The following is a 14,854-nucleotide window of genomic DNA, read 5'->3' on the forward strand; positions in this document are numbered from 1 at the left end:
TATATTCTTATAAGAAACATCCCGTTGTGCTAGTCGCTTTTCGGCTTTCCAGCGTGTTTGTTTCAACATTGTGTGTAACGTCAGCAGGCCTGATCTGGGCAGTCCTGGCTGTGTGGACAGCCTGCCTTCCGATCAGTGCAAGGTAAAGATGAACAGAAGAATGAAGCAGAGAATGTGGGAAGGCTGGAGTGTAGTAGTACCTCGGGGTGTTTCTTATAAGAATATAATCAGTGTGACTTGTGTCAGAGTTGGAGGAATCTCCTTCTGCAGAGACTGGAAGGACTTGGTGTGGACAGACTGGATTTTCACATTCCATATCCTTAGAGGGGTTGGCAGTCTGAATGGATTGAGACTTCCAAGGTCTTGGCTGGCTGGCTGCTGTACTAATTTGTAGTCAATAAAGGTCTGCCTGGAAATCCTCTGAGAACAGTGGGTGGAGGCAGCTGAAGGGTTTTTTTCCCTTCCTATCTCAACAAGGATCCTGTTAGGGGGATTAACAAAGTAACTGGATGTTAGCTGGCATAATTCCAGTGAGATAGTAAAAGGCAATGGCTGTTACACTGTTGCTGTCAAGGTTTACCTGGAAATCTTACTAGGTGGCTGCTAAGTGTCAACTGCTTGTAAGTTTAGCAGGCATATTATATGCAGGGTTGAAGTAGCCATGAAATAGCTGTTCCTGCTAACTGCTGTGAGGCTGTTTAATAGCTGTGGTTGGCTTATTAATTGGTGCCGTTAGTCTCTGCTGAGACTGCCGGTGTGTCTGTGCTTCAGAGTTGGCCTCTCCACTAGAGGGCTGACTGCTAGTGATGGGAAGCACTTCTGCAGTTGCCAGAGTGGATGGTTACTGCTTGGGTTAAAGAAGCTTAAGAGCCATCATTAGTGCATTGCTGTGATCCTGTTCAGGATGTTTGTCTTCAGCTTGAGCGTGCTTTCCCCAAGACGCTGGTAAGCTCCACTATCAGAGACTGAGCATTGCACATCAAAGCGTGTGTTGCTTTTCTGACCACTTTCTCATCGTAGCCCTTTTCCATACTCAATTGTGTCTACAGGCAGGTATGAACTAACCAAAAATTATTTTGTTGTGGGGTGAATGCCATGCTGAATCTTCTGATCTGCAAAGCTTGAGTCTCTAGTTTATTGGTTTAGAGTGTGTTATTGGAGTGGTTGGAGAAAAAGATTATGGGTCGGCTTGCTAAAGACTCTATATTACTGTGATCTTTTTAAGGCCTTAATGGGAAAATCTCTCAACCTGTGCTTTGTTACAGTGTGTTCAGTTTGTGGAACAGTATGAACCTGTGGTTGTGCAACTCTTGGCAGAGATGATGGATCCCACTTTTGTTTGCACTGTGAGTATTGTGTTTAGTTCTATTCAGGATGGGCTCTGATACAGTCCTGCCTACTCTTCTCTATGCTTTTCAGCGTGTAGCAAGCAGAAACTCTGTTGGAATAAAAATTAGTGTGGTGAATGCTTTGAGCAAATTCACTTGTGCAAGGCCTTGGGCTTAATGAATGGACAGCTGTTTGACTGCCAGCCTTGTGTAAAGAAGGACAGAAGAAATGAACTGCCAGTGGTTATCCACTGTTCAGGTTCAGTAACAAGCATGGTGTGTCCTGAATGGGATGAGAGGAAGTTAAATGACGTTTATTGAGAACGATCCCTTTCTAGAAGCTGTTTCACAATACTTAATATGTAAAAGTTGTAGTAACTTAATTTTTCCTGGTGTTACATTGCTGCTTTGAGTCTACTGATTCAGCTGCAACCATGACTGCAATTGTCAGTTGAGGACAGTGCTGTGTTTGCTCCTGAAGCTGCCTCAGCATTGCCTTTGGGCTCCTGCACTTCGTTAGGTAAAAGCTCAGATGTAAGGCTGCAGTCTAAATGTTTTGGTGCTGATTCATACTGACTACTGCTGTTCTTTTCACAGAAATTAGGAGTCTGTGGAGCAGCTAAAAAGCCTCTCCTAGGGGATGATGCTTGTGTTTGGGGTCCAGGTTACTGGTGTAAGAACATGGAGACTGCTGCTCAGTGCAACGTACGTAAAACCTTGAATTTCCAATCGTCTTTGAAAACCTCCTTAAAAACTAATTTGCCAGCTTCTGTAGCACACTAAGTGGGTGAATTCTTAGGTAGGTGCTGAGTTTCATTGGAGGTTCTTCCATAGCCCATAGTTTTCTCAAAGCATGCTGTTCCTCCCTTATTCCTTCCTATTTATTACTGTGCAAGCATTTTGGAATCAGAGTCATGGATTTTCAACCCATGGCTTGGGTTGAAAAGGACTGCAATGATCATCTAGTTTCAACCCCCCTGTCACGTGCAGGGTCACCAACCACCAGACCAGGCTGTCCAGAGGCACATCCAGCCTGGCCTTGAATGCCTCCAGGGATGGGGCATCCACAACCTCCTTGGGCAACCTGTTCCAATGTGTCACCACCCTCTGAGTGGGAAAAACTTCCTCCTAATACCTAACCTAAACCTCTCCTGTCTCAGTTTAAAACCATTCTCCCTTGTCCTATCACTATACACCCTCACAAACAGACATACCTCCTCCTGTTTATAAGCTCTCTTCGAATATTGGAAGGCCACAGTGAAGTGTCCCTGGAGCCTTTTCTACTCCAGGCTAAACAAGCCCAATTCCCTCTACGTTTTTTTCATAGGAGAGTGAATAGGAATGCATAGTAAGCTGCAGTATGAGCTTTGTATTTTCTGTGTTCCAAGAGCCATAAAGCCTTGTCACAACCTGTGTTCAGGCTCTAAAAGTTGGCTTTCAGTATTGTTGTGGATTGATGCTTTCCCTGCCAGGCCTTAAAGACTGAGGGTCATTGTTTCTGAGTGGGGGGCAAAAATACAGTTTATTGTAGTCCTCTGTGGAACCACTTATTTTAAGAAATGTTTTTTGTTCCAAAATCTTAGTTCAGAGTAAGGTGTTAATTGTGTAAGTAAGTACCCACTTGTCCTCTAACAGGCTTTTTTCCACTCACATATACCATTTTTTTCCCTGCAGGCTGTTGATCACTGCAGACGTCATGTGTGGAACTAGAAGTATTTTCCAGTACTGAAAGTTTGCCATGGCTCATAAAAACATGGACTGAGGCTGGAGAGCTGTATCTCAAATGTCCCTCCTCTCTGCCTCGTTAACAATTTGACCTTCAAGTTCCTTTATTGTAACTCTTCTGTAGCAGTGCTGCTGTTGAAGGATCAGATCTTCATTGTTGACTTAACAAAGATATTTCTGGCTGTACAGTTTAACTCATTATGCTCCTGAAAATAGTCAGTGTGTTGTAGATTTTAATTGGTAGGCTGAAGTTTTTTTAGGTGCTGGGAAGAATGATGAAAGATGAAATGAGCCTCTTATCTTTTAATTTAAAAAAGAACAAGATAGTGACTAAACTTTTAAATATCTTTCTATAGCCAGCTTTGGGAAGATGACATATGTTGTGTTTAACATCTGTCTGGAGTACTAGTTTTCTACTTACTGTAGGGGAACCCTAAGGGAAAGAGTTGAATCCTGGAATTCCTTCAGCTGGAGTTTTCAAAGCTTTACAGATACAGGAAAGGGGACTTGATGTGCCCAACGAACTTTCAAAGCAACCAGTATATAAAAAGGTTACATTTGCACTTGAGTGGTCACACTTAAGACTTGTAGTGTTGTCATAGCCAGGGAAAACCCTCAATATTAGATCATGTTCTTTTTATTTCCTTGGACCACTCAGTTTCAACATGGGTGTTCTCTTGTCAAGCTCTGAACAGTTCAGTCTTCTCAAGCATGCTGACACACTTAAGGAATGCCTCCCCCCCTTTTTTTTCTCCCCTACTTGCTCACCGATTCTGCTTCATCTTACAGCTTGCTACATGCAGCCAGCCTGGTGCTAAGGAGGTAGAGCAAACTGACTCGATAGGAGATGGAGGTGAAAAAGTCAGCAGGGGCTCCATGTATGTGAAAGCCTGTACAGTTTAGTGGGCAGAACGTGTGGGAGATGGTTTTACTGTAAAATGCTGTTTCGTTCCTTGCTTTCGGTTTTCTCTCATGGCATATTCCAGTAATCTTAAAGCTTCAGAGGTACTGTTAGGCTTGCAGGTAGTTCCCACTGCTGCCACCCATTCTCAGTGACATTCATCCTTCTGAGTAGTTTGAAGTATAACTTTCTCTTTTCCCAGAGTTCCCATTTCTATTGGGAAATGCAGCTGAGTTGCAGGTGGAGATGGCAGAGTGAGAATGCTGTTGCAGGTATTTTACAGCTTTGCTGGCATGCCTGGCAGCCTTTCACAGTGGCGCAGCAGGAAAACATCACACTGAAATTATCTGAACTTTGGAACAGAAGACTTTTAAGGCAGACTGCTACCCTGAAAACAAGTCAGGCCCTCGAGGTAGGGGCTTTCAGGGTGAGAATCATGCTTATGTTGTTCAAGACAGACCTTTTACCGGCTTTATGTGCTAAATTCTGAACAAGGTAACTCCTCAGAAGGCACAAGAGTAGCACTGGAGAGTCCTCTGGGAAGGAGAAGCTGGTCTGTGTGGAGCTTTGAAAACTCCAGTCCTGTTCAGAAAGTGCTGGCAACTGCTCCTCTTTGTGCAGCGCCTCGGGTGAGACGGGAGCTCTGCTAACAGGGCTTCAGGAGCAAGCAAACTCATTTTCATGGAGTTGAATTGAAAACCACTCAACTGCATCTTTTTCTTACTACTTGTACACACTGAATGTCTGGGCGGTCTTGACAAATACTGAGACAGATTTATCTTTCCTGTTTGTGTACAGAACTCTGAAGCACTCCCTGCTTTAAGAAAAGTCCTCTAAAGGTGTACAATATCAGCAGCTTTCTATCTTGGCAGGCTTGTGCAGTGCTTCTAGTGGTGTATCCCAGCAGGGGTAAGTGTCCCAGGTGGATGATGGGCTCTCCTCAGGATGGCTGCCCTTGGAGGGGTGCAGGTTGTCACACTGCAGCATGCAGTATGGGATTGGATCTTTTAAAATGACTTTTTTTTTTTTTCTTTTAGGGGGTTGGATTGACACTAGCTTTTATCAGCTGTCAAGGTTGTAATTCCTGTGGGTTTTTTAGTAGTGGAGGACTCATGCTGGCAGCCTGTAGGGCAAGGTGAGCTGGGCGAAGTCCTGTGCTCCTGCTGGGAATCTCTTCAGTTTTTTCTCACTTCCTGTGGAATGTGGCACCTGACCTGCTTGAGTTACGTGTGTGGGGGGACATGCAGTTGCTTTCTAAAGAACATTGTCTTGATTTTTTTTTTCTTTTTTTTGTTTTGCACAAAAGCTTCTTTAATGAACAATAAAAACCTCTGTAAACTGGTAACTCCATTGTTCCCTTGGTGTGTGCTCATTCCTGAAGGATCTTGTCAGCGTCCCTTTGCCTCAAAGGCAGAAGAGGGCATGTCCCAAAATGTCACCTGAAGCTTTTGCAGCAAGGCAGGGCGATGCCAGGAATCCTGAGGCTGAATGACAGGATTCAGGTTTGCGTTGCAGCATGCATGTCCTATCAAGCCTTTTTATATGGAGGGCAGCTGTGGGCTTGCCAGGGATTGCTGCTGCTCGTCTCTTCCCTGGATGAGCGCAATGCCTGCTGTGAGGTAACACTGACGTGTCGCAATTCCCATGCAAGGCCAGGAGGGAGTTCTTGCTGGAGCTGTTTGCGAGTCAGCACTGAAGCCTGCTATCATTTAGCATGGCTTTCCTGTGTCTGCATTCCTTGTTTTTATTTGATTGCAATATATTTCTTATAAATGCTTAATGACACCATTGATTCTTTTGAATAAACTTACTGGTCTCTAATACCTGTGCTAGCTTTGGGCAGTGGGTTCTGGGCTGTGAAATGAAGCCTGGTTGGTTCTGACCTCCTGGGAATACCTGCCTGACTCTGGTCCCTCCCTCCGCTTGCATACTGCTGCTCTGATTTTATAATCAGGGCATAAAGAGGGGTGTGGTAATTGCTGTGCGTAGGTGTCGGTTCTCACTACTTCTCCCAGCTGTTCCAAGATTCCTCAGTCTGGGAGAAGCACGGGAATAACCAGCACTGAGGACTGTCTTGGGAACAGCATGGCGAGCAAGTGGAGAGGCTGGGTGCTGATCCTCTCCGTGTGCTTGGGGTCGTACCAAGGTAAGGTCAGGCCTTGCGCATAGGGCTCTTTCCTCAAGAGAGCTCAGAAAATGCCTCTGAACCCCAGAACTATTCCAAGCTATCTTGAGCGTGTGTTCCTCCTTGGAAAGGATCAGAAAGGTTGAAACTCAATAGCACGCTTCCTTGTCCTCTGGTTTTGGGCACTCTCCAATGGGTTGAGCTCTGACTCCTGTTCATTTGGAATTGAACGTTCTGGTTTTTGCTCTGAACGGCGATTTTAAGGGCAGAAAATGATTCCCATAGGAGCCAGCAGAGCTGGTGTTTTGTAGGGGCTCAAGGGTGTGGAGGAGATGAGATTGAAGAGGAGGAGTCAATGTGGAATCTCAGCAGCTTGGCTGCTGCCCTCTGTGCTGGGGCCTGGATGTGAATATGTGCTGTGGGAGCCATTCCTTGTACTGTGGAGAGCCAGAATAGCACACACAGCTGTCTGTTGGGTTGGGGGTAGAGAAGCAGGAAGCCCTTTCTGCTGAACTTCCTAGCTGGGTCTTGGTGAGCTCTGGGTTACCGGGTGCAACGTTGGAGAGCTGCTGAAGCCCTCATCAGTAGAGCTTTGGGAGCAGATTCCCCCAGGCAGCAGAAGGCAGAGGGGTCTGTACCCAGTGGTACTTGCTGACGGGGAGGGAAGAGGGTTGGAAGCACTTAGGAGATAATTCCTTGGGGAAGCCACAGAGCTCTGTAGATGCAGGAAGGTGAACTTAAGACCTTTTGTGCACTTACTTTGGCCACCCTCCCATTGGGCTCCACAACCTGTGCTGTGCTGGCACTGTGGTGGAGTTGTGCTCACCGCATGGGATGTGCTGGGGGGGCATGGGCTGCTGGGAGCTTCCCTACCAGCAACAGGACCAGCAGGAAAATCCACCTGTGTGCTCAGCATGTTGGAGGCAGCCTGCGGTGGGAGGGAGTGCAGCTCTCCTTTCCACATGCTCGCCAACTCCTCATTTCCTCGTTGCTGGTGGGAAAACCCTCCAGTAATGTTAACATCACCTCTTCTTGGCCAGATCCTTGGATGGTTTGGGGGGAAAAGCTGCGTTTGGGGAGTGTGTTTCCTGGCTAGTAACTGGGGCGCAGGGCCCACGTGCCACCCCCAGGCTTGCGCCACAACCGGTTCTCCGGGCTCAGCAGGCTCAGCTGCGGAACGAACGCTCCTCCGCGCCCTGCAACGTGCTCAAGGCACAGCGGTGATCCCATCCCTACATGTCCTTCAGAGGGCCATTCCCACCTGGGGACCATCTGTGTGGTTGTTCTCCAGCCTGATGGTGGTAGAGGTGCCCATGTCTGTGCGTCAGTCAGTTCACGTCTGTTGGATTAGGTGGGGCTGTGTCCATGGGTCAAGCTGGGCCATCCCAATGTGCACGCTCAGTGTTTTTGGGTTGTGTGGTGCGTGCAACCCCTTCCGTGCTTACTCAGCATCTCACAGGATGAGCTGGTGACCCAACATCCATGAAAACAGTGATTAAAATGGACAGCTGTCCGATCTGGGAGGATGTGGCAGGTAGAAATGGAATCTTGGGCCACTTCACGCTGAGGCTGTGCACCTCCCTTTCCTAACCCTGGCATCACATTTCTGTATGCAATCTGTTTTCCTTAATCAAAGTGGCATCAAGAGGGAGAACTGGCTTCAAATAATAAAGGGTGGATTTTGCTAGGGGAAAGCATCAGCGCTCCTTTTTCAGCCATGTAGATGTGTGTATCATAAATAGGTATTTTTATATATAGTAAGCTCAGAAACAGCCTCAGGTTGCAATGTTTTGTCTCTTTTCTTTTAAATGGGGTTGCCCCTTAGCTCTTGTCTGCCTTGCTGTTCCTGTTCAAAGACTGTTGCTGTACCTACATCAGCTGATGCAGTGAGTGTGTGCCTGTGTGGGACTATTCCATGGGAACAGTCCCTGTCGGACCCACCCTGCCCTGGAGCAGCCCAGCAGCACTGCAGAGAGCTGTGCTAGCACTTTTGCTGCAGATGCAGCTTGTGGAGGGATGCTGCTTGCCCTGTCGTGCCTGCACAAAATGCATCCTGACATGTGGAGGTGGCAATTAAACACTGATGGTGGGAGGTGCTTATCAGGTGGCATTGCACCATGCCTGGCCTGAGTGAGAGCGATGCTGTCACCTCTGGATTATTCATTTTGCAAGATTTATGAGTGTTTTTTTTTTACGGTGACACCTTACCAGGTGTATTCAGCCTTCCAGGCTGTAGGTGCCTCACATTCTCTGTGATTTTAAGATGCTGTTATGTGCGCCTGTCCTTATTGAGGGCAATAAATGATGTTGCAAAAGGAGAAGGAGGAAGAGTTGGGGTTGTGTGAGCTTTGGGTGTCAGCAGCACATGGCAGAGATAAAATAATAGTAGATGATGCTATTGTGAAAGCTGAGGCGAGTCAGGGCAGGAGGAATGAGCAGCATAGCATCGCTCCTTGCTGCCTTTGTAGCTGGGGATGGGATGGGATTAGGTGAAATGGGAAGCAAGGAGACAGATAGGATGGGAATGAGACAGAATGTGATGGTATGAAAGAGGGTGTGATGGAATGGAAAGAGATAAGTTAGGATGCAATGGGATGAGATGGAAGGGGACGGTATGAAGTGGGATGTAATGAGAAGAGACAGGATAAGAAGAGGTGAGATTAAATGTGATAGGATGATTGAGATGTGATGGATAGGATGGAGTGGAATGGGATTGGATGAGGTGGGATGCAGTGAGATGGGATGGGATGAAAGGGGAAAGAGGGGGATGACAAGAGATGAAATGTGATGGGATTTGATGTGATGGAATGGGCTAGAATGAGTTGGGATGAGAAGAGATGCAATGGAATGTGATGGGATGCAAGGAGATGGGATGGGAGGCTTGCGTGAAGCAGGCTGGCAGTCCATGGGTTGGGGGTTATGCCACCCTAGGGATCCATGTATGTGCCTGGGTACTGATGTTTCCCTCTCCTCCCCTAGCTGGGGCCAGCCCCCTCCCTGAGTGTGACGAGCAGCCAGAGGAGTGGTGCCGTGATGTGGGGACAGCAGCCAAGTGCGGGGTGCTGGAGCTGTGCCGGCTCACTGTTTGGGACCAACCAGTAGGGGTAACTGCAACTGGGGGAATGCGTGGTATTGACCTGCCCATAATCCAGAGGTGGGAAGTGGGAAGATACAGAGGGTCTGGTGCTAAGACAGCATCCTGATCCGTTCTCTATCTCAGCAGAAAGGGATCCCATGCCACCTGTGCCAGGTGGTGGTGTCCATGATGGGCAAGATTCTGCAGGACAACTGCACCGAGGTGAGTTCTCACTGGGGGCACGGGCTGCTGTCTCCCCATGCGTCTGCAGGGCCGACCCTGAGCTGAGTGCTCCCCTTCTCCTCTAGGAAAAGCTGCGGCTCTTCTTGGATAAGAGATGTCAGTATCTGCCCTTCCAGGACTGGTCAGTCAAGTGCAAGAAGATGGTGGACACTGGTGTCCTCGTCCTGGCCCAACTGGGCAAGCAAGTGCTGGTAACAGCCTGGGGACCTCTGCAGCAGGGAAACCCCTTGAGATACACAATGTGGGGAGCATGATGGGGGAATACAACCCTGTAATGATGTGGAAGGCTGTAGACAATACGTCTGCAGGGAGAGGATGGAAATAGGAATGATGCTTTGGTGTGGGGATAAATGTTGATATGGTGAAGGCCCCAGCCTGCTACCTCACTCCCACAGTCAGACCCAAAGGTGGTGTGTGGCACTATCAAGTTGTGTCAACCCCGGGGGGGCCTTGAAGGGGCCCTGAAGTTCCAGGAACAGCCACCAGCCCCCGCTGACCCTGCACAGGACTTGGCCCAACTGGCTGTGCCCTTCATCAATGGTGTTCCGCTCCTGCTCCAGCCCCAGGACCTGCCTCATGCCCAGGTACTGATAGGTGTCCCTCTCTTTATAGCCCATATACCAGTGCTGTTCTGGTGCTTTGGGTTAATGAGGGTCCTGGAGCAAAACTGTTTATGTTTGACACTGAGTTGTGCTGCTATCATCCTACAGGACACTGGGGACCTGTGCGAGGACTGTGCCCGCCTGGTGGCAGCTGTGCAGTTGGAGCTGAGCAACGGGGCCACCACTGCTCGCTCACTGATGGCCCGTGCCAAGGAGGAGTGTGAGGGCCTGGGGCCTGTCCTGGCACAGCGGGTAATGTCACTGCACCAGGGACATCCTAGTGGCTGCTGGGGCTGGGAGGTGGCAGAAGGCAGTGGTGGTCACCGTGCCCCAGCTTGTTTATTTCTTTATTGACCTGGATGAGGGGATTGAGTGCACCCTCAGTTGCAGATCACACTAAGTCAAGAGGAAATGTCAATCTGCCTGGGGACAGGAAGGCCCTACAGAGTGGTCTGGGTAGGCTGGATTGCTGGGCTGAGGCCAATGGGATGAGGTTCAGTAAGACTAAAGTCTGTGTCCTACACTTTGATTGTTGTAACCCCAGGCACTGCTAAAGGCTTGGGGCAGAGTGGCTGGAAAGCTGCATGGAAGAAAAGGAAGTGTTCCAGAGTTGGGGAGATGTGGCACTGAGGGATGTGGGCAGGAGGGGGTGGGCTGGGGTTGGGCTAAGTGACCTGAGAAGGCTTTTTTAACCTGGATGATTCTATAATCCTATGTTCTCCCTGCACAGTGCAATTACTACCTGGCCAAGTATGCGGACACAGCTGCCTGGATGCTCCGGCACTTGGTAAGTGGGAGAGCTGCTCTCTAGTGCTTCCTTTTGCTTCTACAACTTTCTAGATAGCTCTCACTGTTGCAATTCATTTTTTAATGATCGTTCTTGTATTTTTCTCTCCGCCCTCCACCTTCCCACCTCCAGCTGGCTGAGGTAAGCAAGATGCCCAGTGGCAGCCCAGTAGGGCCAGCACAGGTCCATGGGCTGAACGTGAGCCGTGTCTCCGCAGGATCCGCGGGAGCTCTGCAGCATGCTGGAGCTCTGCCCCACAGCAGACCCAGGACCCCTGCACACGCCACTCTCTGAGAAAATGGCCCAGCTCCTGGGCACGCTGCTCTCCAATACGGTATGGCCCCGGCCCCTCTGCCAGGAAGGGTGGATGGGGTGAATGCAACTTAGCCCTTTTCTCTCCCTCCCAGGAGGCCACGCCGCTGTGTGAGATGTGCGAGTTTGCTGTGCGGGCGGCTGAGAGCCTCCTGGAGAACAACATGACAGAGGTGAGCGGGGGCTGTGGGGGGCTGCGGGCAGCAAGGCGATTTCCCCGTGGCATCACGCCCTCCCCACCCAACAGGAGCAGCTGGTGAACGACATTGAGAAGGTGTGCTACATGCTGCCGCACAGCGTCATCGGGCAGTGCAAGGACTTTGTGGATTCGTACGGCAAGGCGGTGGTCATCATGCTGCTGGAGGCCACCGACCCGCAGGCTGTGTGCACCATGCTGCATGTCTGTCCGCGCCAGGAGGCGACCCGGGGGGCGGAGCTGGGGGCAGGCATGGGGGCAGCACTGGAGCCAGCTGCTGGAGCATTTTGCAACGTCTGCCAGATCTTCATCACTTACCTGGATAATGAGCTGCTGAAGAACGAGACGCTGACAGAACTGGGCGCTGTGCTGGAAAAGGGCTGTGAGCTGCTGCCCGGCCCGCTCACCAGCACGGTCAGTGGGGCTGCGCCTGGGGTGGTCCCTGATCCCCACCCCAATACCAGGCTCACCGCAACCCCTCTCTCCTGCAGTGCGAGGCGCTGGTGATGCAGTACGAGCCAGCAGCTGTGCGGCTCCTCGTGCAGATGATGGACCCTGACTTTGTCTGCACTGTGAGTGCAAACCCACAGGTTGTGGTGGGACTGATAGCTTTCAGGGCACAACCTCACTCCTCCCCTATTTCCTCCTTGGCAGAAAATCCGAGCTTGTGACTCAGAGCTGACCTCAGCCCCCTGTGCCCAGGGACCTGACTACTGGTGCATCAGCATGGCCACGGCCACCGAGTGTGACGTAAGTGACAGCAGCAATCCTCCTGCCCACTGCACACCCTGCAGCGGTGCAGCCCCCATCTGTCCCATCTCTCCCTGCAGGCTGTGGAACATTGCAGGCAGCATGTGTGGAACTAGGTGCATCTCCATCCTGGACCCTCCCTCCCTTGGGATGCAGCCACAGCACCAGGGATGGGGTGTCCCAGAGTTCCCCTGCTTGGCTCTGAGACACTCCAGTCCACTCTGCCTTCTTCTTTTCCACCCCCGGGGCTTGGATTTTTGGATCAGGTTAAGGGATTTTGTCTTGTTGTTGGGACTGGGAACTCAGCAGTAGGCTTGTTTCAACATACCCCCCTTATGCTATCCGCTGAGTGAAAACCTTTGGTCGTTCCCTTTCACATCCCACCCAGAACCGACACCAAAGACATGATCAGAGCAACTCCATGGACTGGGATGGGCTCTGCTGCTGCAGTGCTGGTCCCAGTTTGCTGGTGCTCTCTCACCATGGGTCCCATGTGATTTTTGGCAAGACCTTCGCTAGACTCAGTCCCAACTGGGGCAGCTATTTAATTTTATTTTTTTCCCATGGTCACCAGTTAAAGAAACAAAGCAGATTCCATGTGCCTGGCTTTGCATGACTTCTGCAGTAGATGAATGTTGCAGGGGGGAAGGAGAAGACATAGGCTGGGTTAGAAACATGCATGTGTTTTTATATATATATAAATATATTACATATGTTTATATATACGCATATCTGTTATGTGTGTGTATATATACATGTTTATGTGTGCATGTATATACACATATAAATACATATATTTATGTATATGTAGATAGAAGGACACTGCCTTCACCCTGCTCCTGTGTGAGGATGGGCATAGCCTGCAGAAGGATGCAAACCCAGCACTGCAGGGCCAGGATGTGGGGTTCCCTTGCTGAAGGGAGGCATGGGCTGGTATCTCCAGCCCCAGGCATGGGATGCAACATGGGGTCACCTTCAATCCACTGGCACAGGAGCCTCCTGGAATATATATATAGTGTGGGCATCCCATGAACACACAAATGAGTGAGTTTGGGATTTCCTTCCCAGCAAACATCTCTTGCAGGGGATCCTGATGCCAAAGTGTGGTGATGAGGCAGTGGTGTGCTGGCTTGTCCCCACTACACCACCAATAAACACCTCCATCAACCTGGCTCTTGTCTCCCTTCTCTTCTATGCACCATGGTGATGCTTGTGCAGTGTTATGTTTCTCCCTAAAAACCAGGCTGTAAGGGTGGGTGGAGGGATAAATTAAGGGAATTAAAGGGCTTTATTTACAAGAGGTGGCTGTAGGATAGTGATCATGTTTGCAGGGCCAGAAGGAAGAACGACAGCTTAACCAAAGCCATAAGGAGTGTATTTCTGATTCCTGTAACAGACCATTCCCAAAACTCTCCACAAGGTAATGGTTGGAAACAACCCCCGAATGAACAAACCCGAGAGCCAAAGAGAGGGGGAGGACAAGGGGAAGAGGATACACACAAACACTCAACAGCCAGAAGCCCGCTATTGTCAGTCTCTCTCTTTTGATCACATCGTAACACATTTTGGTAAAGCCAGCAAAATGGAGAAATGTCTTCGGTTGGGTCTTTCCCTGCTGGAAAGGTGACAACAAGCAGTAATGCTGGGTGGCTTCAGGCCATCTGTGCTCGCCCAGCCCCATGACCACAGTTGAGGTGCAACGGGCTTTGCTCCCCCAGTTTGTGTGGGGGGATGCCTTGCTGTGGCTGTGCTGTTTTCGGGTTGCCTTCACCCCCAGCCTCATAACGCTTGAGTTCTTTGCATTCACTCAGCATTATTAAAAAAAAAAAAGTTTTTTAATAAAAAAATGAATTATTTAATGATTCAATGACACGCAAGGAAGGGCAGATCAGTCCTGAGAGCCCTCTCCCAGGACCCAGCTCTACAAGGCTGCTGGGTTGAATTGTAGGGACAGATGGAAAAGGGACTGAGTGCCGGTCTCAGTACCCACTGCCCCCCAGCTCTGTGCTTGTCCTCTGCCATCCCGGGCTGCCCTGGGTGGATGCTGCTGGTCATAGCTCAGTGATCTCCAGTGGGCTCTCCATGATCACCTCCCGCATCTTGTGCAGGGGGGTGGATTTGGCTGACTCGGTGCGGGCATTGTGGTCGTAAGCCCCACAGTCGGCAGTCAGAGTCTCCAGCGAGCGCCCCAGCACCTTCTGGTCATCTTCAGGGAGGCTGTTGAGGTCAGAGGCCAGCAGCGTACCTGTACTGCCGTGCACCACGTGGATGCCATCAGGGCCTTTCAGTTCTACTGGCTGCTTGTGCCGAAAGCGCAGGCTGCCCTGGCTAGGGCAGCGCTCCTCGTCCTCCTCCAGATCCTTCTGGATGAGCTGCAAAACCCCACCAAGATGTCACCAGGTGTCCTAACTCCCTTCTGGGGAGTTACAACTCAGAATCATAAACACTGGAAGCACCACTTAGATCATCGAGTTTAGCTGTCAGCCCATCACCACTATAGCACTAAATCATGATGCTCAGTATAACATCTCCCCTTTTCTTGATCATGACCAGGGACAGTGACTCCACCGCCTCCCTGTGCAGCCTGTATCAGTGTATCACTGCTCTGAGAAGGAGAGACCCAAACCTCCTCTTTCTTCACAGGGAGCTCCACAATTGATCTCCCCTTGCTCATTTTGGGGAGAAGTTTTCTGTGCATCTGAATATTGCAAAGCTAGCCTTGGGCTTCACAAGGCCCTGGCACTGGGTTGTGGGGCCAGGAGGACACACTGCATCCCAAAGGGCACAGCAAGCATCTCCCCATGCCCAC

At 49.9% G+C, this 14,854-nt stretch overlaps 3 protein-coding genes across 6 annotated transcripts in view; 2 read left to right on the plus strand and 1 right to left on the minus strand.

Annotated features, from left to right (window-relative positions):
• The window catches only part of LOC122175320 (prosaposin), a 21,046-nt gene extending 15,747 nt beyond the window's left edge, over positions 1 to 5,299 (plus strand). For both annotated transcript variants that reach the window (XM_042862900.1, XM_042862901.1), the window contains 3 exons: positions 1,266 to 1,346; positions 1,926 to 2,033; positions 3,003 to 5,299. In XM_042862900.1, the coding sequence (XP_042718834.1) occupies positions 1,266 to 1,346; positions 1,926 to 2,033; positions 3,003 to 3,038 (225 nt within the window). In that variant the 3' untranslated portion in view covers positions 3,039 to 5,299. The remainder of the gene's footprint in view (positions 1 to 1,265; positions 1,347 to 1,925; positions 2,034 to 3,002) is intronic.
• A 105-nt stretch (positions 5,300 to 5,404) lies between these two features.
• On the plus strand, positions 5,405 to 13,217 carry LOC122175318 (prosaposin-like). 2 transcript variants are annotated; one of them, XM_042862899.1, is made up of 14 exons: positions 5,405 to 6,100; positions 9,059 to 9,183; positions 9,303 to 9,377; positions 9,464 to 9,589; positions 9,794 to 9,982; positions 10,109 to 10,252; positions 10,731 to 10,787; positions 10,920 to 10,928; positions 11,005 to 11,121; positions 11,195 to 11,272; positions 11,347 to 11,709; positions 11,787 to 11,867; positions 11,950 to 12,045; positions 12,126 to 13,217. In XM_042862899.1, the coding sequence occupies exons 1-14, from the start codon at positions 6,040 to 6,042 to the stop codon at positions 12,159 to 12,161; spliced, it is 1,557 nt and encodes a 518-aa protein (XP_042718833.1). In that variant the 5' UTR covers positions 5,405 to 6,039; the 3' UTR covers positions 12,162 to 13,217. The 2 variants fall into 2 exon arrangements, with proteins under 2 accessions (XP_042718833.1, XP_042718832.1); XM_042862898.1 differs by lacking the exon at positions 5,405 to 6,100 and having other exon boundaries at positions 8,857 to 9,183.
• The window catches only part of CDH23 (cadherin related 23), a 128,953-nt gene continuing 126,916 nt past the window's right edge, over positions 12,818 to 14,854 (minus strand). Inside the window, exon 69 of one of the 2 annotated variants that reach the window (XM_042862897.1) lies at positions 12,818 to 14,417. In XM_042862897.1, coding sequence (XP_042718831.1) covers positions 14,097 to 14,417 — 321 coding nt within the window. In that variant the 3' untranslated portion in view covers positions 12,818 to 14,096. The remainder of the gene's footprint in view (positions 14,418 to 14,854) is intronic. The other variant, XM_042862896.1, reaches the window with a different exon arrangement.

The sequence above is a fragment of the Lagopus leucura genome, unplaced genomic scaffold, assembly GCF_019238085.1.
Source record: "Lagopus leucura isolate 7727_CA_CO unplaced genomic scaffold, USGS_WTPT01 Super-Scaffold_739, whole genome shotgun sequence".
Lineage (NCBI taxonomy): Eukaryota > Metazoa > Chordata > Aves > Galliformes > Phasianidae > Lagopus > Lagopus leucura.

Bases quoted from the DNA above. Each gene is read 5' to 3' on its own strand.
- LOC122175318 (XM_042862898.1), top strand. From the start codon at position 8,917: ATGCAATGGAATGTGATGGGATGCAAGGAGATGGGATGGGAGGCTTGC. The intron at 9,184-9,302 runs GTAACTGCAACT...CTATCTCAGCAG, and splicing joins TTTGGGACCAACCAGTAGGG to AAAGGGATCCCATGCCACCT. The intron at 11,122-11,194 runs GTATGGCCCCGG...TCTCCCTCCCAG, and splicing joins GCACGCTGCTCTCCAATACG to GAGGCCACGCCGCTGTGTGA.